At 40.9% G+C, this 26,139-nt stretch overlaps 1 protein-coding gene across 2 annotated transcripts; it reads left to right on the plus strand.

Annotated features, from left to right (window-relative positions):
* nek6 (NIMA-related kinase 6) lies at window positions 1-25,857 on the plus strand. Of its 2 annotated transcripts, XM_080871825.1 has the most exons (10): window positions 1-113; window positions 6,756-6,856; window positions 7,237-7,377; window positions 16,705-16,767; window positions 18,342-18,452; window positions 19,370-19,478; window positions 20,346-20,453; window positions 20,777-20,871; window positions 21,251-21,364; window positions 22,314-25,857. In XM_080871825.1, exons 1-10 carry the CDS (start codon window positions 68-70, stop codon window positions 22,422-22,424), a joined length of 999 nt encoding a protein of 332 aa, XP_080727951.1. In that variant the 5' UTR covers window positions 1-67; the 3' UTR covers window positions 22,425-25,857. The 2 variants fall into 2 exon arrangements, with proteins under 2 accessions (XP_080727951.1, XP_080727952.1); XM_080871826.1 differs by lacking the exon at window positions 7,237-7,377 and having other exon boundaries at window positions 22,314-25,856.
* Window positions 25,858-26,139: the final 282 nt, after the last annotated feature.

Consider the following 26,139-nt stretch of genomic DNA (forward strand, 5'->3'; position numbering starts at 1 on the left):
CGGGGGTCTGACTCACATTGTTGGTGTGAGGAGTTGCACAACAACACGAACTAACAGAAGTTGTAAAATGTGGAAGGCCTTCACGCCGCAGGACATTACTGACTCCTCTCCAGGTAAGACACAGTCAGTAGTAAGGAGACGGTGGCAGCTCGCAGAATTGTGCAGCAGCTCGCTTCAGTAAGTTCGTGTGTGGCTGAATCATAACACGCGTCATGGAACAGGATACAGCCTCATTTTGGAGAGCTGCACAACCTTCGTAGCAGTTAACTAGTTAGCAGCAACGTTAGCGTGCTGCTTACCCGGACAGAAACGAGACCTTATAGATTCCTGGTCTATAGTTTAAACATAATATTATATATTTTTTTCTATTTTAAACAATCGTGCTGCACCAGGCCCGGAAAAGAGCACGCAGCAGAACACTTGGACTGAAATTCACATCCATTTAATTTCCATGTTTCCATTGCCACTTTAAAGTAATTATCGGCGACCTGTCACTCAAGCTAAATGAAGTAATGGTGAGTGTTATTGGGGTAATTCTCGTCTCTGCAGGCTCTTCTTTCACAACAGGAAACCACTGCAAAACTCGTAACTTCTGCAGCTCCTGGTTTATCTTCCTGTGAATATAATTTTTGTACTTTTGACTTAGACCAATTTGGATTATACATTAAGTTAGTCGATTACAACGTGAGGTAATTGGGTAGAACAGAGATGCGGCATTGGGTGTATTATGTGATAGCATCTCTGGCATTAGTTTAAAAATACACACAAAAAACCCCCAAACAAAACACATCCATATAACAATGACAATATTTGTGTATCAAACATGAGTAACAAGCTGTACCCCCACCCCTCCTGTCTGGGTGTGTGGTTTCTGTGTAGAAGTGAACATTATATGTAGAAACAGTATAAGAAAACCATTGTACTTGTTTAAATTTCTTGAAGAGGTTTCAACTCTCATCCAAGAGCTTTTGCAGTTCTAAAACCAAATGTTGGAGAGTACCAGGTATTGGGGTTTGTCCTTTAAGATGTTTGTTGACCCACTCCTTATCATATGCTCATCACATGAGCCAAGGTGTGAAAAAAAGGTATGGGTCATTACAACTAGAAGTTTTAGGTGAAACCACTGTGAGATGTTGCCTCACTCTATCATGTGACCTGTTGAAATTACCCAATTAAGTTTTTGTTCTTTTACCAACAGTAGCCAAAAGCCATTGGGCAATAGTTTCATAGAGCACTCGACATCTTTGAATATGAAAGGAAAGGTTGAGTAGTAAGACTGTCTACACAGGAAGCGACTAATAGTCATGTGGCATCCAGAGATTGCCAATGACATTGAGCAACTTCAATCAACAACGATTTTCTGCTGGCATATGAGGGCGTGGGAGCTATGTCAGATTGTTGTTCTTTTGGCTGCTCCCGTTAGGGGTCCCCAGAGCAGACGCCACCATCTTACCTTAGCATGTCTCATCAACCCTCTGCATGCTCTTCTTCACTACATGAAGAGTTATGTTTATGTCAAAAGCTGCATGTGAGAAAAAAGATAATCAGAAACAATGCATTTTAATTTCACAGGTGCGGGTATTCCTTGACACTTTTGCAAAAAGTCAAAAACATATGTGCATACAACTTAGCAAAAATGCATTTGTGGGTTGAGTAGCATAGTTGTGCCCATGAAAATGCCAAACTCTACCAATGCCAAACAGCTTATTCTGCTATTCACTCTTTTTCTTAACTTCTGGTAATCAGATGTCCTGATTAGTGCATGATTAGCATGGACCTTGTTACAGCGATCAGTTGGTATCTGCTCTAAGCATGTCATATTTGCATTTGGCAATGCATTTATTACTTTCTAGGCTGGACTATTATAATTAATTATTATCAGATTGTTTTGAAAATTCCTTAAAAAAACTTCAATTGATCCAAAACGTTTGCTTTTGGTTTGTTTTTATTGGACTCTTAAGTTGCGAGAGAAGGTACAAAATTGTTAAAATAACTCATCTAGTCATAATAACTTAGCACACACAGAGATGCAGTACCAGCTATTTTGAGTTACTTTTAGTGATCTGGTGGTCTGAAAATAGCTTTGGCTTGAATTATTGTAGTCACCACAGGACCCAAACCTGTTGCCGAAACCTGGCAACAGAGTCCTTTTGTAACTGGAGAAAGGTTAATGAAGAGTTAATGACTCCACATTGCAATTAAGTACAGTATCCAGGTGAACGAGTCATTAAAAAATTACCCTATTCAAGAGTTGTTATGATTTGGATAACTATCCATAGAAAGTAAATATGATTCTTGTAATAAACTATAAAAATGCTCTTATATGATGTTCAGTTGGGTAGTTAAACATACCCAACTGTGCAGTCTTGCCCTATGGATGTGACCTGTACACTGCTAAGTTGAACGTTACAGCTGTGACTCAGGGGTTGAGTCGGGTCATCCACCAATCAATCAATCCCTCACTCCTCCATTCAGCATGTTGAAGTGTCTTTGGGCAAATTGAACCCCAATGCTTTCATCATAATGATGTAGGAGTCTGCACGTGACAAGTACAGGGTGGGCCATTTATATGGATACACCGTAATAACATGGGAATGGTTGGTGATATTAAAGTCCTGTTTGTGGCACATTAGTATATGTGAGGGGGCAAACTCCTCAAGATGGGTGGTGACCATGGTGGCCATTTAGAAGTCGGCCATCTTGGATACAACTTTTGTTTTTTCAATAGGAAGAGGGCCATGTGACACATCAAACTTATTGGTAATGTCACAAGAAAAACAATGGTGTGCTCGGTTTCAACGTAACATTATTCTTTCATGAGTTATTTATAAGTTTCTGACCACATATAAAATGTGTTCAATGTGCTGCCCATTGTGTTGGATTGTCAATGCAGCCCTCTTCTCCCACGCTTCACACACTGATAGCAACACCGCAGGAGAAATGCCAGAACAGGCATCCAGTATCCGTAGTTTCAGGTGCTGCACATCTCGTATCTTCACACCATAGACAATTGCCTTCAGATGACCCCAAAGATAAAAGTCTAAGGGGGTCAGATTGGGAGACCTTGGGGGCCATTCAACTGGCCCACGATGACCAATCCACTTTCCAGGAAACTGTTCATCTAGGAATGCTCGGACCTGGCACCCGTAATGTGGTGGTGCACCATCTTGCTGGAAAAACTCAGGGAACGTGCCAGCTTCAGTGCATAAAGAGAGAACAATGTTCAAGAATCAGTGACAAAGTTGAAGTTGCACCAGGGCTGGATATTTCAACAAGACAACGACCCTTAACACTGTTCAAAATCAGGCAGAGGATCAAGTACAATGTTCTGGAATGGCCATCTCAGTTCCCAGACCTGAATATTATTGAAAAGCTATGGTGTGACTTAAAGCGGGCTGTCCATGCTGTGAAATCATCAAACCTGACTGAACTAATGTTTTGTAAAGACGAAAGGTCCAAAATACCTTCAACCAGAATCCAGACTCTCATTGGAAGCTATAGGAAGTGTTTGGAGGCATTATTTCTGCAAAAGGAGGATCTACTAAATATTGATATAATTTTTCTGTTGGGGTGCCCAAATGTATGCACCTACCTAATTTAGTTTAAGTAACTATTGCACACTTTCTGTAAATCCTAGAAGCTTCATTTCACTTCTCAAGTATCATTGTGTTCATCTACTATATGATATATTTAAATGAAATTGCTGATCCAAACAACCAATGATTTATGAAGGAAAATTATCAAGGGTGCCCAGACTTTTGCATACCACTGTATATGAAAGAACACCTAGAGAAGGAAGTTCAAGAGCTACATGTCTTAAACTAACAGGTCATCTTGATTTTAACTAATTTTATTTTTATCTATATGTGCCAAATCACAGTTATATACAAACTGTAATGGTTATAAAGCATAAAGACTAGGGCTGGGTATCGTTACTGATCTCCCGAATCGATTTGATCCACGATTTTATTCGATTCAATTTGAATCGGGAAATTTTGCCTCAGACAGTCAGAAATATTATAATTCTGATCACGTATCAGTACATATCCATATCTTTTATAAAAAGAAAGCTGAGACTTGCCAGACTTTATCAAAGGTGTAAACATCACAGCAGATGCCTTTGTGTCAGAGTAACTGAGGATAAAACACAGAAAAACATGAAGGCGACTTTCCTGGTCTGGGATTCTATTGCAGAATTTGACCTTAAAAATATTCTGCGGTAGATCAAAAACAAAAGAAAACCATTAATCAACATATGAACATTACCTGATGCTACTGAAGTGAAGCAGAGCAAAGTTACAGAGGTTGTATTAGGGACACAGCTAAGCATTTTGCATAATTTTAAAAAGTTTAAATTTGTTCAGTATTGAACAGCAGAAATGAGGCTTTCTTTTCGGAAGAAAGGAAAAGGAAAAAAAAACAGCGGCCGACAGCGCTATAAAGAACGGTAGACTTGTGCGTAATAAACAAGCGAATAATGCAGAAAACAGAGATTTTTAGATTGGAAGCTGTTCTTGAAGTACACAGAGAGAGAGTGAGAGCTGTGCATGAAGTGTGATTTTTATCGTGTTGGAAGCGAAACAGCAAAAGTAAGGAATTCATGACGATGTTTATGTGAAGCGTAGTTTGGATCTTCTTTTGCTGCTGGTTCAATCAATATTGTTTGGAGAGAGATAAAACCTGCAGCTTCAGAATCTAGCGCAAAAAGGACGTAAACACAAAGCGTGAACCCGCCGAAACATTAGAATCAGCGAGCTGTTGGCTTTCAGCCCCGACCATGTCCATGCCCGTGCCATCGGGTGAGAAAGGCGCCATCTCACTGATTCCGATCTGTCGGCGGGTCCGTGCTTTGTGTTTACATCTTTGTGCAGAATCTGTGTACCTGCTCTCATTTACTGTTTTAGCTGTTTGGTGGTTGTTGAAATTTTGTGAGGTTTAACCTGAGATTTTGGTGTTTCGGGCAAAATAAATTTATATTTAAAAATCGGTTCAGGATTTTAATGAATCGATATCACGTAGAGCTGGGCGATATGAGATTTTTTCATATCACGATATGTTTTTTTTCATTTCAGGCGATAACGATATCTATCACGATATGAGCCAAATAACTATATTTGTAAGATTTAAATGTGCCGTTGCTCACAAGTAAAATGTGAAATAATCAGCAGCTTGTTTTTATTTAAATATTTATTTCCCATAATAAGTTCAACAGGGTAGATGTACTTAAGGAACATGAGACTTTTTCAGATAAATAAAGGCAAATATTGCAAACTACACAAAAGGCAGCCGCTAAAGCGTTTAAGTTTCAAAATAGAACAAACGAAACAGACTAAATTGTCAATTCCACTTAGAAACAAAGTGGCTGGCTGCTTCCCAAACAAACACACGTGCGGCTTGGCACTTGTGCTGTATGTAACAAGTCACGCGACGTGACGCTGCGGCTGTGATTGGTTCGGCTCTGCGCTACTTGATTTGGATTGGCTGACCTTTTTTTTTTTTTTTTTTTTTTAAGAGGACAAGAGCGGCGAGGTCTATCGCGATAGCTTAATTTCTCTATCGAGTAAAAGTTATATCGCGATACATATCGTTATCGTTCTATCGCCCAGCTCTAATATCACGTTATCCAAGCTAGAATCGATTTTAATCCCTAAGTCGATAATCAAAACCCACCCCTAATAAAGACCATCCTGTGACCATGTAGTAATACAATAATTCATATAAGTAAAGACCAAGAAATGCATGTACATTTTAGCTGCATAAACAGACATCTTATTTCATATGTATGTACATTCAATTCAGTTTCATACAACCAAATCACAACAACAGTTGCCTGACACTTTATATTAAGATAAAGACCCTACAATAATACAGAGAAAACCCAACAACCAGATGATCCCCTATGAAGAAGCACTTTGGTGAAATGGAGAAAGAAAAATCTTGTAGCTGGTAGAAACCTGTGGCAGAACCGGCCTCAAGGAGGTGCAGCCATCTGCCGTGACCGGTTCAGAGTGAGGGGAGAAGAAAAAAAACAAACACTGTGGAAAAGAGTCAGAGATTAATAGTGATTAAGATTAATAACAAAGATTAATGGTTAAATGCAGGGAGGGGTATAAACACATATTGAGTGAAGAAGAAACACTCAGTGCATCATGGGAATAGCCTAGACCTATTGCAGTGTAACTAAGGGAGGATTCAGGCTCTCCTGATCCAGCCATAACTATATGCTTTATTAAAAAGCAAAATTTTAAACCTAATCTTAAAAGTAGCAAGGGTGTCTGTGTCTTAAATCCAAGTAGAATCTGGTTCCACAGGGCCTGGGAGCTAAAGGCTCTGCCTCCGTTCTACTTTTAAATACCACAAGTAAGTCAGCAGTCTGACAGCGAAGTGCTCTAATGGGGTGATATGCTACTATGAGGTCATTAAGATAACATGGCCTGATTATTCAAGACCTTGTGGTGGGAGTATTTTAAATTTGGATTTAAATTCTGGATTTAACAGGAAGCTAAGCCAGAAGCAGATATAGGAGAAAAATGCTCTCTCTTTCTAGTCCCCGTCATAACTCTTGCTGCAGCATTTTGAATTAACTGAAGGAGGTAGTTCAACCTAGAAGTAATAAATGCATTAACTAGTTTTTCATGCTTACACTTTATCCCAGTTTCTGCGTATTATGACTGGAGTTTTTTGGGTTTTTTTTAATGTTTTAAGCAGATGTACCATGATTTTAAATAAGTCATTTCAACTATTCTTTGTTGCAGAGGTGGGTAGGTGTGATGCAAACATGGAGGTGCAGAACAACAACCAGCCCACCTTAGACAAACACAATAATCTCTACAAGATACCAAGCCAGGAAAATCAGGTAGGTAGTAGTAGTAGTATTGACCCAAAAAATAGTATTGGCCTTTTTTCTTTTTCTTTTTTTTTTTTTGCCAAAAGAAGAGCATTACATGTTCCAAAATGTATAGTGTCTATATGACATTGTAAGTTAAAGCACTGTACAAGATAATTTTAGACATTGTGACTAACAGAGTGTAATGTTCTTCTTCTATTAGCATGTGGTAGTTGATGATAACTACCATCAACATATTCAAAATGTTCTGTCTGTATTAGCCTTAGACTTTGAAACAACACATAGTATTGAGAGATATGTTAAAATCACTAAGCTGAAAAAAAAAAAAGACATCTATTGAGTTATAATATACTGCTTTGTTTTACTGCTGATGGTGTTTTCTTGTTCAGAAAAATGTTCCAAGCTATAATTACTGCTGCACAATGGCAAACTTCCACATTGAGAAGAAGATCGGTCAGGGTCAGTTCAGTGAGGTCTATAAAGCAACATATCTGCTTGATGGACAGCTGGTGGCACTCAAGAAGGTCCAGGTACAGCTCTTTGTACTTAGTCGCAATACATGTGGTGTTAGATCTCACTGCAGTGCAATGTCATTTCCTGTTTATGTTTATTATAGTGGAAATTGGTGTTTTGCAAGTTAATGTGTTTAACTTGATTACTTAAAGTATTTTATTTTACAAAGTAAACTGTACACGCCTTATCAAATACATTCTTCTGCTTAATCATCTGCAACTTGTAGGCATAATGTTAATTTATTTTAGTCTTTGCTAGCTTAGCTTTAACCACTGTTTAAACACTGGTAGCATAGTTGTTTACATGAATGTGTCAAATATTAAGTGAATTTCAGCCTCCTTTAGTGCTAATAATACTAGTAAAACCAAGATGCATGAAGCTGAATTCAGTTCTGCTGTGTTACCAGTATAATACCAGTATTCCTCAGGAGTAGAAGTATGTTGGGCTTAGCTTTAAACCTGCAGGGTGAGGATTGAGTGAGGCGACTAGTGGCAGCTATCACATTTGCACCGAACACAAACTAAAAAAAGTAAAATTCAGACAAAACAAGGAACACATTGCTTGAATTACATTAACACTGTATTTCATCTTCCACTGACTGATGTTTATTTCCCTCAGGAGCCTAAGATACCTGAGCTCTTGATCTTCCTTCTGTTTAATAAACCAATTAGAGTATAGTTATAGTAATCCATATGAGATCTTTCATGAGATCTTTCTGTCTGCTCCCACGCTACCCAAATGTTCTCCATTATAGTGTTTATTCAAACTCAAAACTCCCTAGACCTGTATAGAGTTAAGTATTTTAATATTTCACTGCACAGAAAGACTTCATCTTCTGTGTTCTCATTCTGAAACATGAGTTTTGTGGAAAACAAACCATCTTTACTTGTTAATAACAATGGTAAATGAGGAAAGCTGTGCCTTTGGCATTCACCCACTCATAACTGTTTATTAATTGACACATTATTCTACCGTGAGAAAGAGGTAGACATGCACATCTACGGAAGATCTCAGAAATAATTATAATTTAATAAAGATAGTCTGACAAAGAAGATGGAGATGGTTTTATGATCTATTAATAAAGTCAAACTAAGATTTGATCATGTAATCAGTTATAATGACTAATGCATGTAATCTTGTTACTGTGGATATATGCTAATTGAAACAGCAGCAACTCAGTGGTGCTGAAAGGTATATACAGGTCTTATACTGACATGCGCTCCCATCCAGACATCATCTTAAGGGAAGGTCTTGCATATTTCAGCAAGATAATGCTAAACCGCATACTACATCTATTTAAACAGCATGACTTTGTAGAGAAGATGTTAACTCATTCACTGCCAGCCATTTCCAAATCAGGTAACTCCCCACTGCCAGGGTTTTTGAGCATTTTTACTCATTTTTGAAGAGCCACAGAAAACTGTGTGTTATGATCATATAAATGCTGAACCTACCAAAATGAAGAACAGACTCTCTTCTTTCATCCAAAAAAAAAAAGCTTGTTTCTACCATTTTCCATTCTTTAGTAATCAGCTGTAGAAGAGAGGTGGGTTCCACCAAAAATGCCTGTTTTGACCAAAAAAAGGGAGAAAACGAGCTTTTTGTGAAAAATACATTTCAAGCAGAAAAGTGCCTTTGACACTAATATTTCTTGCTTTGTGACACCTCTAACATATACCGGTAAAATAGTTTTTCACTTCTATAAAACAGAAATAACACTGAGAAAGGTTATGTTTTATCAAAACAATTTATTTACAAATATATGAAAAAATAAACTTCACTGACAAGCTGCCCGAGGTTGTATTCTAGCCCCTCCCATTGAAAAACGTAATTGACGTCTATAGACGTCAATGGCAGTGAATGAGTTAAGTGCTGAACTGATGTGCCTGCAGTCCAGACCTTTTACCAGTTGAAAGCATTTGACTTATTAGGAAACAAAACAAATGTGACAAAGAATACTTGGGACCTTTAAGCAGCTAGAATCCCGTACTAGACAAGAATGGCACAACATTCCTCTCCATCAACTGGTCTCTTCAGTTCCTACATTTTTATTCACTGTTGTTAAAAAATGCGGGATGGTACACAGTGGTAAACATGACCTTGCCCCAACTTTTTTTTTTAGACCTGTTGCTGCCATCAAATTAAAAAATTAGACAATCTTTTTTGTAAAATTGTTCATTTTATCACTTTAAACATTTGGTATTGTTTTATGTGTTCTGTTGTGAATAAAACGTGGGTTTATGACATTTACGAATTGTTACGTTCTGTGAGGCTGTGGGAGTGTGTGGGTGGGGTGTTTGCCCACTCTCCCCGCCTCCACCCCTCTTGCCGCTCCTACCCCTCTCTGTCTCTCTCACTCTCCTCTCTCCCCAGGACACAGCTGCTGCTGATTAGCCTCGTTTGCCACCTGACTCCAGTCAGCAATCATCCTCTGAGGCTATTTAAACTGGGGATGAGCTGTGAGCAGGGTGGCTTTTTCCTCGGTGGCTCTACGCGGTTCTGTGCTAGATTTTGGACAGACAGCCTCTTTCTGACCAGTGAGCAGACGGGCTTGTGGGCCCTGAGAGTGTCTCCCCGTGGTGGGGAGTAGGGTAGGAAGTGTGGGAAGTGCCTCCTTTTTTATTGTGTTTGTTTGGTAGTCTTCCTGCCTTTCGTGGCTGCGAGCGTTTTCTTTGTTTCTTTGGCGTTGTTGGTAAGACGGCGTTGCCGGCCCTTTAAGTTAATGTTAATGTCGTTTGTAATCCACCTGTACCATTTCGTAATAAAGTTCTATTAATACAGAACAACTCTGTCTGTTTTCCTTTTCATTCTGATTCCGGACTCATTTGTTACTGGTCCCCTCACTCACATGCCTAGACCCCTTCGGGGGGAACGTAACAATGTGGGGGCTCGTCCAGGATATGAATGGAAGGAAAATTGAGTTTTTGTGAGTTGTTTGCCGGTGGCCTGGTTAGTTGTATTGTATCGGCTGCGCTCCCTCTCCAGTTAGCAAAAGGGGAGTGTCTAGCTGAGCGTAAGCTCCTCCTTCAGGCACTCATTTTTTATTTTTCCTTTATTATTTTCGGAGTAATCCCGGGTGGGGATTAGTTCCCTGTCGGGGGTAGGCTTGTCGGTGCTTTGTGCACTTGATGCTTAGCCTTTAAAGTTGCCTCGAGCCTGGTACACTCCAGAAGCTAACTAGGCTAAGATTTTAGTAGGCAGGTCTGGGGAGAGGGGCGGCGGTACTTTTATTTATTGGTTAACCTCTGGCCACACTTTTCCCGCCTGTTTTCTCATTTGTGTATTGGAGGTGGTGCTTCTTTGTTGTTATTGTTAGCCTCAGGTAGTTTTTTGTTTTTAGAGTTGATGGCTACCTTTGATATTGCCGTGTTTAAGAAAAACCCCTCGCTTGTCCAACTGGACGCCTGTAGGAAGAGGGATTTGCATGAGGTGGCATCAGGTTATAGCATTTCTGTTTCCACAGCTCTGCGTAAGGCTGAGCTGAAAGCTGCTCTTGTGTCTGGCTTGGTGGAGAAAGGGATAGTGGCCTTGCCAGTATCTGCCAGTCCACTTGAGCATGGGGCAGCATCTCAGCCTGTTCCGCAGGCGTCAGCTCAAGCTGTAGGTCCATTGGTGTCGACACCTGTTGATCAGGGGCTGCCTGAGGACAAACCCATGACATTGCCTCGCTTCGAACCCCTCTCCATTGAATCAAGTGAAGGCTCGAAGCAGGATGCTAAGCTCCGTGTACGCCTGGCTCGTCTCCAGTTAGAAAAGGAGGACCGTGAGAGGGAGTTCCAGCTAAAGAAAGAGCTGGAGCTTAGGCATTTAGACGCAGAGCTTGCTAGAGCCAGAGAGGTCGAATTGAGGAAGGTGGAGGTGGAGGCAGAGACAGCTGTGAGGTTGCGACAGCTGGAACTCCGGCAGGTTTCCCTTCCTCCGACTGCCTCCATTCGTCAGGCAGACACCCCGTTTGACGTAGGGAAAAACAGTCGTCTGGTTCCGATGTTCCGTGACACTGAGGTCGACAGCTACTTCGAGTCGTTTGAACGAATAGCCACGGCCTTGCACTGGCCACGGGATTCATGGGCCATTTTGCTCCAATGTAAGCTGGCGGGTAAGGCTCAAGAAGTTTGTTCCTCGTTGTCAGCTGAGGACAGCTTGGACTATGACAAGCTGAAAAGGGCTATCCTGCTGGCCTATGAGCTGGTCCCAGAAGCCTATAGGCAGCGTTTCCGGGGGTTGAGAAGAGGTCAGGGTCAGTCCTATCTTGGTTTCGCCAGGGAAAAAGGTGTTCTTTTCGATCGGTGGTGTGCGGCCTGCAAAGCCACTGACCTGGCTTCGATCCGGGAACTAATGCTCATAGAGGAATTTAAGAACTGCATTGCTGAGCGCATCGCGGTATATATTAATGAACAGAAGGTTTCCTCGCTACAGCAGGCTGCGACGCTGGCTGATGAGTTCGCGCTCGTCCATAAAACCAGTGTCAGTAGGTATGACCGGCGCGATGCCCCAGTGAAGGCTAGCGAGGTGCCAGTTGCACAGCACCCAAAGAGTGAGGTACTTGTGTTTCGTCCCAAGGCAGACCGAAAGTGTTTTTTCTGTTTTAAGTCTGGCCACCTGATCGCAGATTGTGAAGCTTACAGACGGAAACAATCAGTCTCGTCTTCACGTAAACCAAAAGGGGTTGGGCTGATTAAAACCATGCCTCCTGTCAGTAGGCCCCCTTCCCCTGAGACCCCGGATGAGTGTTTTAAGCCCTTCATTTTTAAGGGGATAGTTTCGCTTTCTGGTAAGACCGAGGATAAGCGTGAAGTGACCATTCTGCGTGATACTGGTGGCTCACAGTCCCTCATACTAGCTAGTGTGCTTGAATTTAATGAGAAGTCTGACTGTGACTCTAGCATCATTGTAAGAGGTGTTGGGATGAGTTTTGTGCCTGCTCCCCTCCATCGTATCTGGGTACAGAGTGAGCTGGTGAGTGGTTTCTTCTCAGTGGGTGTGCGGCCTTCTCTCCCGATTAATGGGGTGGATTTTATAATGGGAAATGATATCACGGGTGGGAAAGTTTACCCTACCCCTGAGGTGACCAACAATCCTGTTATAGAGCCTGTGTTAGATGCCCTCAGCCTGCAGCACCCGGATGTGTTCCCGGTGAGCGTTCTGACTCGTTCACGTGCCCAGCAACAAGGTGGGGGGGTTGATTTGTCAGAATCAGTGATCGGCTCTATTCTAGAGAAGGATGTGATGCCCTGCACCGATGAGGGAGATAATGGAGCCTTAGAGTTAGCTCACAGTGTGGTTGAGCCAGCTCCTGTGTCTGGAGCTCCTTTTCTGCTCACCCGGGAAGCACTTGTGAAGGCTCAGACAGAAGACCCTTCATTAGTTCAGTGTTTTACCGCAGCAGCTCAGGATAAGGGAGGTGAGGGGAGCAAGAGGCAGACATTTTTCGTTTGGGAAGGTTTATTGATGCGCAAGTGGACCCCAAGGCCTGGAGAAGACTGGAGCGTAGTGCGGCAGTTGGTGGTTCCGACCAGTCTGCGGTGGCATGTGCTGCAGTTAGCACATGATCACGCATGGTCAGGTCATTTGGGTGTCACTAAAACATATGACCGTATACTGCAGCATTTCTTTTGGCCGGCAATGAAAGCAGATGTAGTGCAGTTTTGTAACACCTGTCACACTTGCCAGCTTGTGGGTAAACCGAACCAGGCGGTGCCCCCCGCCCCCCTACGTCCTATCCCTGCTGTCGGTGAACCTTTTGAGCATATCCTGGTAGACTGTGTTGGCCCCTTACCAAAGACGCGGGCAGGGAATCAGTTCTTGTTAACCATAATGTGTGTGTCCACTCGATACCCAGAGGCGATTCCTCTGCGGAAAATCACGACAGCAAGCATTACCAAAGCACTAGTCAAATTCTTTACCACCTTTGGCCTCCCGAAAACCGTGCAGACAGATCAGGGTACCAATTTCATGTCCAGGGATTTTAATCTGACTCTACGGTCCTTTGGAGTTTCTCATTCTGTGTCTAGTGCTTATCACCCAGAGTCACAAGGTGCACTGGAGCGGTGGCATCAAACTCTCAAGGCGATGTTGAGTAAGTATTGCCACGACACCGGAAAAAGCTGGGATGAAGGGGTCCCTTTTGTATTGTTCGCTATACGTGATGCGAAGCAGGAGTCTTTGGGGTTCAGCCCAGCTACCCTGGTGTTTGGACATGACATGCGGGGTCCGCTAAAGTTGCTGAAGGAGAGTTTTCTCAGTGGTTGTGTGCCTAAAACTACTGTGGTGGAGTTTGTAAAAACATGCAAGGACAGGTGGCAACGGGCTACTTTGTTAGCAAAAGAGGCTCTCTGTGTATCCCAGGCAAACATGAAAAAACGATGTGATCAAAAAGCAGTGGAAAGACAGTTCCAGCCTGGGGACAAAGTTCTTGTGTTGTTGCCCGTGCCCAGTTCTGCCCTCATGGCTCGTTTCTCAGGCCCCTATGTGATAGTGAAAAAAGTGTCTGACACCAACTATATTCTCAACACCCCAGAACGCAGAAGGAAGACTCGCCTATGCCATGTCAACATGTTGAAACCATACCATACCAGAGACACCAGCATGACAGAATCATCAGACACTGCTGGGACGGCTGTCCCCGGTTCAGTCCCTGTTGCCCTGCTAAGTGTTGAAGTTAAGGGTGATGATGATCTGGGTACCCTTTCTGAGGGACAGCAATGTGGGCGGTTGTCAAATTCTGTTTTTTTAGCTAAGGCCGAGGCCAACCTATCTCACCTTCCTCCGTCCCAGTGTAAAGAGGTACTTGACTTGCTGCACTCCTACCTGTCTCTTTTTAGTGACGTACCCTCGCGTACCCACGTTTGTGAGCATGACATTGATGTTGGAGACGCAGTCCCAATCAAGCAGCATGCATATCGTTGCCCCTTCGCCAAACGTGAGGTCATGAAAGAAGAAGTTGAGTACTTAGTAGAAAACGGCTTGGCACAACCTAGTTGTAGCCCCTGGAGCTCCCCATGTCTACTAACACCTAAGTCTGATGGCACACCCCGTTTCTGCACAGATTATCGGAAGATAAACGCTGTAACGGTCTCTGACTCTTTTCCGTTTCCTCGTATGGAAGACTGCATTGACAGCATCGGCCCTGCCAAATTCATCACCAAACTCGATCTCCTTAAAGGCTACTGGCAGGTGCCTCTCACTCCCAGAGCTTCAGAGATTTCTGCATTTGTCACCCCTGACCACTTCATGCAATACACAGTAATGGCCTTTGGCATGAAAAATGCCCCAGCTACTTTTCAACGACTGATGCAGTTGGTGTTGGGAGATGTGCCCCAGTGCAATGTGTATCTAGATGACGTGGTGCTATACACAGACACATGGGCAGATCATATGTCCCTTCTGAGGACAGTGTTTCAGCGGCTAGCCGAGGCCTCGTTGACCCTCAATCTCGCTAAGTGTGAGTTTGGTAAGGCAACCGTCACTTACCTAGGTAAGCAGGTGGGGTTTGGGCAGGTCCGCCCAGTGGAGGCGAAGGTTGCTGCAATCCTGGACTACCCAAGTCCAGCCACCAGACGGGAACTAAGGCGGTTCCTAGGGATGACCGGATATTACCGGTGTTTCTGTAAGAACTTTTCTGTGGTCGTGACCCCGCTAACCAAACTGTGTAGCCCAAAGGTGCCTTTTGAATGGTCAGTTGAATGCCAGCATGCCTTTGAGTCGGCAAAATCTCTTCTGTGCAGCACCCCTGTATTGGCAGCTCCAAACTTCTCTCGCCCCTTTAAGCTAGAGGTCGATGCCAGTGCCACCGGAGCCGGGGCAGTCCTGCTGCAGGATGATGAGGAAGGTGTGTGCCATCCGGTCTGTTATTTCTCTGCAAAGTTCAAACCCCATCAACTGAACTACTCTACCATAGAGAAGGAAGCCTTAGCTCTGCTTCTAGCTCTGCAGCACTTTGAAGTGTATGTGGGCTCCAGCGCTTCCCCGGTGACCGTGTACACAGACCACAACCCCCTCGTTTTTCTGAACCGGATGTACAATCACAACCAGCGACTGATGCGCTGGGCACTCCTGGCCCAGGATTACAATCTGATGATCATACACAAGAAAGGTACTGACAATATAGTGGCTGATGCACTCTCACGCAGCTCGCAATAGGGTGTTGTTGTTGTTGTTGTTGTTGCTGTTGTTGTTGTTTTGGTAGGGCTTCAATGTAAGGGGGGGGGGGGGATGTTACGTTCTGTGAGGCTGTGGGAGTGTGTGGGTGGGGTGTTTGCCCACTCTCCCCGCCTCCACCCCTCTTGCCGCTCCTACCCCTCTCTGTCTCTCTCACTCTCCTCTCTCCCCAGGACACAGCTGCTGCTGATTAGCCTCGTTTGCCACCTGACTCCAGTCAGCAATCATCCTCTGAGGCTATTTAAACTGGGGATGAGCTGTGAGCAGGGTGGCTTTTTCCTCGGTGGCTCTACGCGGTTCTGTGCTAGATTTTGGACAGACAGCCTCTTTCTGACCAGTGAGCAGACGGGCTTGTGGGCCCTGAGAGTGTCTCCCCGTGGTGGGGAGTAGGGTAGGAAGTGTGGGAAGTGCCTCCTTTTTTATTGTGTTTGTTTGGTAGTCTTCCTGCCTTTCGTGGCTGCGAGCGTTTTCTTTGTTTCTTTGGCGTTGTTGGTAAGACGGCGTTGCCGGCCCTTTAAGTTAATGTTAATGTCGTTTGTAATCCACCTGTACCATTTCGTAATAAAGTTCTATTAATACAGAACAACTCTGTCTGTTTTCCTTTTCATTCTGATTCCGGACTCATTTGTTACTGGTCCCCTCACTCACATGCCTAGACCCCTTCGGGGGGAACGTAACACGAATCATTTCATTATGTTTTATTTACATTTACATATCTTTTCCAAACTTTGGGGAATTGGGACTGTATTTCCTGACGTGGTTATTTCTTAAAACATTTAATTTTACAATAATGGACTACACAGCACTAGGGGTGAGTTTCAGTACACTAGATATCTATCTGAAAGAACTATAACTAAATGTAAGACAGTGATTCCTCCATTGTTGTTTTCTTAAGCGTCATGAGCCAACACAATGTGGAAGAGCTATCAGAACTTTACTCAAACAGAAGCTGATTATCGTGTCAATAGTGTCACAGTCTCAATATAATACAGCCTTAATAATTACTGATGGTTTATTTAGATTGTTTCTCTTCTATTGACTGCTTTTAGCGGACTTGAGTAATTAATTTTTCCAAATCGTCTTTTCTTCCCTCACCACTAAACTGCTTGTTGAAGATTTGCAGGAGGTCTCTTTCAGTTAAAATGAAGTTCTTTCTTTCCACATTTGCTCACAATATATCTTTGCAGATCTTCGAGATGATGGATGCTAAGGCTCGTCAGGACTGCATCAAAGAGATTGATTTACTGAAGGTAAAGTCTGTCAAAGCAAATTATACTCTGGTTGATAATAAGTGAATGAGTGCGAAATTGGGTGGCGGTTACTCAGGAGAAAGACCTCGGGCCTCGGACCGGTACCGGTCCGTGAGTTGTTTGGTACCGTTTTGAGGCTCAGGTGTGAAATGTATAGTTTTCAGGGTTTTCATCGGTTTTCAGCGTTATTTTGTTATCGTTTTTATCGTTTACTCTGTTTTCCTGGGTCTTTTCACGTGTGTTATGATTTTCTTTTTTTCGGTACCGGCACTAGTTTTATTTTGTTGTATTTATCCGCGACACCTTAAAGGCCGGTCCATGAAAATATTGTCGGGCATAAACCGGTCCATGGCACAAAAAAGGTTGGGGACCGCTGTGTTAGAAAGTACTTAAGGATACTGTGTTACTAAACCGTGATTTTGTTTGTGAGAGTGTCTAATGACAATGACGTACGAACGTGCGACGTCCATGGTAGCAACACACGTTTAGATCAACAATGGATAATATGGAGTGTGGGAGAGAGTACGACCATGCAGCGTTTAAAGCTTGGAAGTACTGACATTACTTTGAGTTTGATTCCATAAAAAGTGACAAAAACATTAGCGTCCACTGTACACTCTGCGTAGGAAGAAAACTTCTTTCTACAGCGAAAAAAATTAAATTTCAAATCTGAACAAGCACCTAGCATGCTGCCACGGGAATGTGAAATTCAGAGAAACCCCCTGATCCCCCCCACTGACATGACCGCAAACCTCCACCGGCCCCACTCCTGCTAAACAGGTGAAAATAGATTTAAGAGCGACAGGACTCAGTGTCGCTGAATCTTTGATTTAATTTATTTTTTGCTGTGTTTTACTTGCATCTATTTGAAAGAGTGAGTGTAAACATAAAAAAAAGATTTAATTTTATATGCTGGAATAAGCGGAAAATAGGTTTAAATGTTAAACAAATTTCTTCCAGTCAGAGAATGTTGCATATAATTAAATTTTTGCTTGATGCAATGTGCATAGAGTTAAAGGATTAACAAGTTTTAAAAAGAGACTTTTTCATTTGATTCAATTTTATATGAATGATTATGCAGAAAAAATACAATTGGGCTGAAAGGTCTATTGCTTTATTATATATTCATGTTATGTATCATGTTTTTAAAAAGTAACCAAGTAGTAAAGTAACTAATTACTTTTGAAAATAAGTAATCAGTAAATAGCGACTAATTACTTTTTTCAAGTAACTTGACCAACACTGGTGGTCACCCTGCCAGACAGGTAGATGGCATGGACCCAAGTTTGTGAATGCTATAACTTGAGAGTGAGGCAATGTAAGAGTTTCAAGTTCACCATAGGTGTATCTACTAAAAATCTCAGATGTGTTTAAAACTCAGTGACAATGACCTTGGCGAAGGTCACTGAGTTTTCAGGAAATCGTGTGAGGCAGCACAGGATTTTGAAATTAATGGCATTTGATGCCGCCAGTATTTTATTTGTTTGAAACATTTGCATGGACGGCTCTGCTATACACCTTGCTTGTGACAGCTCCGTTGACGCTACCATTTTTCTTTTGTTTGTCCACTGCAGCAGCTGAATCACCCCAATGTAATCAAGTACCTTGATTCTTTTATTGAAGAAAATGAGCTCAACATTGTTCTGGAGCTTGCGGATGCTGGAGATCTGTCCCAGATGATAAAGGTCAGAAAACCCTGTGACTCGTTCAAATCTCAGTCAAAGATCAGAGGAAATGTTTTATTGTGAATTCAACAACTCGAGAACGATGCAACATAGGATTTTGAAATTGATGTCATAGGTGTGTTTACTAATAGGCTGAGGGATAGTACTAGGAGTTGCCAATATTTTTCCACTTCCTTGATTAACTTTTTGTATATAAATGGCCCTGAGTATTCCTGTGATCATTTGAATTTATGCTTGCATTTTGGATACAGTTATTACTTAGTATGTAATTTATCAAATCACATATAAAAATCGATTGTTAATTAATAAGCTCATATATAATAAAAGTCTAAAGAAGTGATTTAAATATTTAAGTGCACATTAATTTCAAATATATAATGGTAAAGACATGAGCTCATTGTTTGTGAAGGTGTTAATAAAGATTTAATGAATATTTGTGTGGCCTCATTTAAAGTGAGGACTATTTTTGCCTTGTAAAGTATTTATAAATAAAGTCTCAGCTATCTTCATTTTACGTCCCCACATGAAAGCTAGGCAAACAGGGTGGAGGACAGTAACAATTTGATCCGGATTGGAATGAAAAGGACACCAGGCAGAGGTGTTTAACACAAAATAAGGCTTTATTATAACCAATAAACCAATAACCATATAAACAGTATCAACAGAAAGAGGCAGCAACACTGCTTTGACTATTGTCAAAGCAGTGTTTATTAATCAGACAGACCAATCCAAGGAAAAGGAGGCCGCTTCACCTATGTTTGTGTGTGTGTAAAAGCTAGACAAAACACTTAAAGTGCTAGGAATAAAGAGCTGAAAGTGTGTTTATATGATTGAGGGATAGTTAGAGCAATAATATTGTGTCATTGTTCTAACATGTAGAATTAGATTAGTTACACTTCTTCCTTCTTTCTGTTCAGTACTTCAAGAAGAAGAGACGACTTATCCCAGAGAGAACAATTTGGAAATATTTTGTGCAACTCTGCAGCGCTCTGGAGCACATGCATTCACGCAGAGTAATGCACCGTGGTAAACAACTCCACTTTGCATTTTTACCATGCACACCTCATCTCCATTGCCATCATTATGCTGATGTAGTTAATCTGCTCAAACACCTCAGTTGTTGTGCATTCATATCTTCCTAACCTTCTTTCTTTTGTCAGTCAAAATTAAAATACAAGGAACTGATATGTACAGGTGTATCCAGCAATTGGGAATAATAACATGTTACATGGTGTTAAAATAAAAAGAATCTCTTTCCAAAGGAAAAAACAATTTGCAAAATGTTGGATCCTGTTGTTATTTGCACGCCCAAAACTATTTTGGTATGGAGTTTGTATTTTAATACTGTGGTACTTGCCAGGTTGGAAAAGATTTAGGCCAAAAAGCAGAATCTGATTGTCAGAGAAGTTGTGATTTTTATATTGATAATGATGCTTTCCATTAAAATTAAAAAAGAAAATCACAGTAAGGTGTCAGTTTCACTGAAAATCAGATTATGCTTTTTGGCCTACCTAAATCTTTTTAAATCTGATTTTCAAAGAAATTGTGATTTTGTTTTTCTATTTTAATGGAAAGTATTGTTAAATAGAAAAATAACAGCACAGACCAAACATTTCTAATATCCCCCCAAAACCAAGCAAAGTTGAATTGGTTTGTGACGTAATTACAGCAGTTTTCACTGGACGCGGTAAATGTTGGAGCTGTAACTTGTCTGTAAACAGGAAACGGCATGGTTCTTTCTCAAAATTGAATTAGCCGTAAGCACACCTCTCATAGTTGCAGGAAATCAACTACTGTGTGTAGAGTGTATATAATGTCACTATATTCTTGGGTTTAGAACAGAATTGCAGTGTATTTGCAATGAATGTCAATGTGTGCATGTGTTTAAACCAGATATCAAGCCAGCCAACGTGTTTATAACAGCCACCGGGGAGGTAAAACTGGGAGACCTTGGACTAGGACGCTTCTTCAGTTCCAAGACCACTGTAGCACATTCTTTAGGTGACGCACACACACAACACACGTTTATGCACAATTTCTATGTTGTGGATAATTTTCTGTCAGATCAGCTCTTGATTCAGGCATGCAGATCATATAGAACACAGAATTAAATATTTTAGTGACGAAAATGGAAACTGTGTAAAACAAAAATCTAAACAAAGATATCTTGGGGGTGTGGTAATAAAAAAATAAAAAAATAAACAATTCACTGTCGTATGTGTTTTCCTACTATAAGGTTTAACACTTAAACTACTGCATAAATAGTGTTTTCATCTTTTTCATTTATGCACAAAATGACAAGTCTGTTGTTTTCTGTGTGTCAGTGGGAACACCTTACTACATGTCACCCGAGAGAATCCATGAGAATGGCTACAATTTTAAGTCAGATATCTGGTCCCTGGGCTGTCTTCTGTATGAGGTAGGTCCAAAGACACTTTGACTTTTTCATTGTGTTTATAGTGAATGATTCAACAGAAAATGACTTTCTTACCCTGGAAAAAAGAAAACCAAGCTTGTGGTGCCTGTTGGCTGATTAGTCCCAGGGTGCTCGGCGGAAATGTAAATAAAAAAAAAAAAACGTTTCAACTTTAAACCCAGAGGTGGGATCTTATAAATAAGCTTAAACGTTTTCTTTTATTTACACTTCCGCCGAGCACCCTGGCACGAGAATAGAGACCTCTCTGAACACCACAATGTTACTTGAACTCTGGTCAGGAATAATATTTCACTTGTAGGTAGTGCCAACCAAGCTAATTCATTTTTCTTCTTTCCTTATCCCTTATCCCTCTTTGCTCCAGATGGCTGCACTGCAGAGTCCATTTTATGGGGACAAGATGAACCTTCTGTCCCTCTGTCAGAAGATAGAGCAGTGTGATTACCCCCCTCTCCCCACGGACCATTACTCTGATAAGGTAAAGTAATACAAAGCCACGTTTGGTTTTGATTTGAATTTGAGTTTCATTAACTTTTTGGTTTATTATGTTGCTAGTTTTATTTTTCTGTTTGGCAAAAAAGGTGTACAGAGCCTCGCAGGGGCCATATGAAGAATACATAGGTCCTTATATTGAGCGCTTGAAAAGCTATTCCATGAAAGCTAATACAGTTTGTTTCAACATGTTAGTTGTTCACACAAGATAAGTGAATATATGGAGAGGGAGCCTACCTTCTCCACTCGCACTGATATTGGTAAACTTGGACAGATAATCATAGATTTGACCTTCCCTGATAACACACAAGCGCAATGCTGTTGAAACAGTGGCTCATTCCAGTCATTGTAAGTTAAAAGGTTTAGACAGCATAATGTGTGGTATTTTGCAATATAAAGAAAGTACTATATTTGCCCTTGCATTTCTTTCTGTGTCTGTGGTCTTACTGACCACAGAAAGTGCTTTAGCTACAAGCCACATTTAATACATTCATACAGTGTAATATTTTTTAAACTTTAAACACAACCTCATAACTTTGGTTAATTTAGTATACCAGTTAACCTAAGGTGCATAACTTTGGACTGTGAGAGGCAGGCACAGGGAGAGTATGTATAATCGACACTGAAAGCAGTCTAGGGCGTCACAAGATGATGAGCGTGGAGAATAGCGTGCGCTGCTGCATCTCGACTGTGCCTATAAAATTATGTTTAGCATGACTGAACAATTCTGAGAACATGGCCTGTGGGTAAAGTGAACTCTCAAGTCCTACTTTACTACTACTTACTTTAGCTCCTTCTCTGAATGTGGTGATTTTTGTTCTGTAAAATAGCCCTGAAGCATGTGTCCTTTTGCTTACACCAATTTATGCACAGCGTAGTTTGTTTTGTTTTTTTGTTTTTTAAAAGCTGAAATAACAGCCTCATGCTTTTTGCAGCTGCGTGACCTGGTCAGCATGTGCATCAACCCAGACCCGGACCAGAGGCCTGACATTGTCTTTGTGCTGCAGTTTGCAAAACAGATGCACATGTGGACTTCCAGCACCTGAGTGACACTTTCAAGCCCTCTTCTCTGCTCAATTTGAGGCTTTCCACTTACTATGTGCCTGTCCTTGCAGAAGCAAGTTTGCCCTTACCTCATCTTAGCAGACTGTAACCTTGGAAATACTGTGATGTATCTTTTCAGTCATGGAAGATGTGAAGAGGTACATGGGTATACTCACGGAAAACAAAAGTGAGAGGTAACCGTATGTCTGCCTGTTTCTTTAGCTGAGAACATAGCCAAAAGAGCTGTGTCTCCCTCTGATGACAGATTCCTCAAATAAGAGTTGCATTCCCAGTTCAACCGTGTCTTCCTGTGTAGTAGGGCTGGGCAGTTTGAATATTTGTCATGTCGTCTACTATAATCATATCATACATGTTTTTATACATTGTAAAGTACCTCATTTAGTGTTCAAAATGGACAGCTAATAAATGCCTATTCTCAGAAAAAAACAACAACGAAAGAATGCAGGGGAAACTGAAATTGAAGTGAAATCATAAAATAAAAATAGTTTTATGATCAGATGAAGCGTAGCTAGTTAATATTGCCTTTTACAAACAGTGGAGAGCTCAGTTAGCACTTCTGGAATATAAATATAGATAAATCTCACACAGGTTATTCTATTTAAGCTGCTTGGGCCTTGCTGCTCGTTGCAACCCATCTCCAACTCCTTTTTTTCATCTTATTCTTATGTGAAATAATCAGTGCTTGCGTGTTGGCACTGATGCCTGATCTGTTTGTGCTGAAAACCTTTTAAGGTTTTTGTTGTGGGAAAGGCAGGAGGTCATCCACGAATAAGGCCAGAAATTGAAAATGACTCCAAATGGAATAACAATCCTATTTTAACTGAGAAGTTCCTGACAGAACTGTGGCTGAAAGCTTAAAGAAGTAGCCAGGTTTATGGGATTATTCAATAATCACTTATAATAATGCTTTCTCATGGATGTCACATTCATTCACCTGTGGACAAGCAGCTGAGCACCCACAGTGTTTCTGCCTTTTCTGATTCAGTATATTCTCTAAGTCTATGAAAGCCCTAAGAACAATTTGGGAAGTTTTCTTAAGGGCAGTTCTCCATCATGTAGTGATTTATACATTTTCCCTGCTTAAAGACCTGGTGAAGGATCAAATCTTGTTAGGGTTGCATCCAGTGTATAAATTTGTGAAATCAAATATGTGGAGCTGTCTGTTGTGCAAACCCCCTATGAATGAAGAAGCAGTCAAAAGAAGATGTTGCTTCTGACTGAGGACAGTTTGTCATGTATGTATCTAAAGGTTGCCACCAGTGGCTCAAATCTGAAAGTGAACTTACATATTCATAGAACTTTCCAATCATATGTTGAGCTTTAAAGACTGAGTTACCACTGAATTTCTTGGATCAAGCCTTGTGAAGTCAAATGTGGCCGTATTTTAATTTTATGAGTTGGGAAATCATGTTGTGTCCACCTTATAAATCTCACTTTACTCTCCTTTTATCTGTGCTTTGGTTTCCACAGGTTTCAAAAAGAAACATTTGAAGCTGTTTCAGTTCCCCACTGTGTTCACATGCTGGTCTGTTATCCTCAGCGTCTTAAAGCTTTACTACTTTACAAGTAGTTAAGTTCTGTCAGTCAATACCCAAGTTCCTGTTAAGACTACATTTGATTTAGTTGGTTTAATTTGCGTTGTCACATTAAAACTGATGGAACAATAGAATCAAGAATCAGATGATGGTGAAAGACAAATGTTGTGTTGCTGGGAGGAGCAGTCATGGAACTGTGAGAACTTATTTAACTCCATCCTGTTAAATTTTGTTTATATCACATTCTGTCAGCCCTGCAAACCAAAGACATAGAACAAAGGTGACTAAATGAAAAATACAAGTTATAAATGACTACCAAACTGCACTGATAATTGGCTGAAAGTATAAAATCGGCTCTGGCTGAACCTCTGAAATCTCAGAATTTACAAAAAAACAAAACAAATACATCATCATGTGCCCAATTGGCATTCACCACAGAGCACCACATAGGGCACCCATTTAGTTCACAAATGAAACAGGTTCACAGTGAACAATGTGACAGGCATGAATAGGTCTAGATGGTGGCAGACCTGTCAGTTCTGATATTCTCTGCTGAATTCCAGTTGAGCCACATGATAATTGTGAGTGAGCAGTAAAAGAAATTGGCTCTAATGCCATTAATTGCCTAAATGTTTCTTTGTGTTGTTGCTCGGTCACTGTGAACTGAATAGCCATATGTGCTCCACCACATAAACTCAAAAACCTTACCAGCCCCAATCAGCTCCATAGATAATTATATTTAGAGATCTGGAGTTTGTTTGTGTTTTTATTATTATTATTATTAAATGTTTACATTTTGCATATCTGCAGTTTTGGGAAAGAAAAAGTGCTTCATGCCACAGTTTGAGTAAAGGAGAACAAATCAAACACACACAGAAATTAATCTGGAATTGATACTGTCGTGGTGAGTGTTGCTCCAGTGGCGTTGTAGTTTTGTGTTGATTGTATGAGAATGCAGTCATGGTCTGCTTCTAATTTATAAATTTGGACCAATCTTGCTGTGAAACTGTAAACACCATAAACATTAGATGCTGTGAAAATGAATGAATGAATGAATTGCGCGATGTTTTTGAAATACATGTATTAGATGCACAGAGTGAGAGCTTACCGTTTTCATCTTGTTTAAATAACTTGTATCTTCATCTTCCATCTACCATGCTTATCAATCGTCTCCAAAGCATTGTGCCATTATGTTTATGTTGACTGTGCTTTTCTGTGCAAAGTGATATTAAATTCAGTTCAGTCATATTTCTTTTGATGTAAAGCTTTGCTTTTAACTTAATCACACTGAAACCTGCAGCAGATTTCAATGTGAGGATGAATATGTTTGCTGTAGGTGAATTAAATTTTTTTTAAAAATATGTTGGTTTAAATTCATCAACATCCCTCATTCATAACTGTCAGAATCCTGAAAACATGAGTTTGCTAGAGTAGCAACAATCTTTCATGGTAGCTAATCAAGACTTTGCTATAATTTTCTTGAATATCTTCCTTTATCCTTCAGCGCCCTAACAGGTACACACACAAGTTTTGTAGTTTATTATCGTTTAGACCCGGAGTTTACCCAGTTTCTGTCTGATCTTTGAGACTTTTTGTCTGAAAATTAAATTAATATCTTGAAATATTTTTATATTATTTTAGGGTTTTTAGCCTTACTTCAGAAAGTGACTTGAGGCAACTGTTGTTGAGATTTGGCGTTATATAAATTGAATTGAGCTGAACCTAAATGAATATAGGAAAATCCACAATTGTCACGGGAATTGTCATTACAGTAATGATAAAAACTTGTTTTCTAGTTTGGTGTCTTTGACTCCAAATTAGGCATGTAGTATGCCTAATTTTGATTTGACTTGACGAAACAGTCCTTAAGGTATGATGTGATGTCTGGCACCAAGATGGCACCAAGATGTTTGCAAGAGATCCTTACGTCCTGTAAGTTGTGAGGTGAGGGCTTCATGAATTTAACTTATTTTGCCTAGCACATCCCACAGATCCTCATTTGGATTGAAATCTGGAGAATTTGGAGGTCAACACCTCAGTCCTCAAAGTTGTTCTCAAACCAATCCTGGACCATTTTTGCATTTGCTTTATGCCAGGGTGCGTTATCTTGCTGAAGGAAGCCACAGCTGTCAGGGAACGCCATTTCCATGAAAGCATGTAG

Source organism: Rhamphochromis sp. 'chilingali', assembly GCF_963969265.1.
Source record: "Rhamphochromis sp. 'chilingali' genome assembly, chromosome: 2".
NCBI lineage: Eukaryota > Metazoa > Chordata > Actinopteri > Cichliformes > Cichlidae > Rhamphochromis > Rhamphochromis sp. 'chilingali'.

Coding starts and splice junctions, on each gene's coding strand:
- nek6 (XM_080871825.1), top strand. CDS start 68: ATGTGGAAGGCCTTCACGCCGCAGGACATTACTGACTCCTCTCCAG. Junction 16,768..18,341: donor AAGAGATTGATTTACTGAAG/GTAAAGTCTGTC, acceptor TGTCCACTGCAG/CAGCTGAATCACCCCAATGT. Junction 20,872..21,250: donor TGGGCTGTCTTCTGTATGAG/GTAGGTCCAAAG, acceptor TCTTTGCTCCAG/ATGGCTGCACTGCAGAGTCC.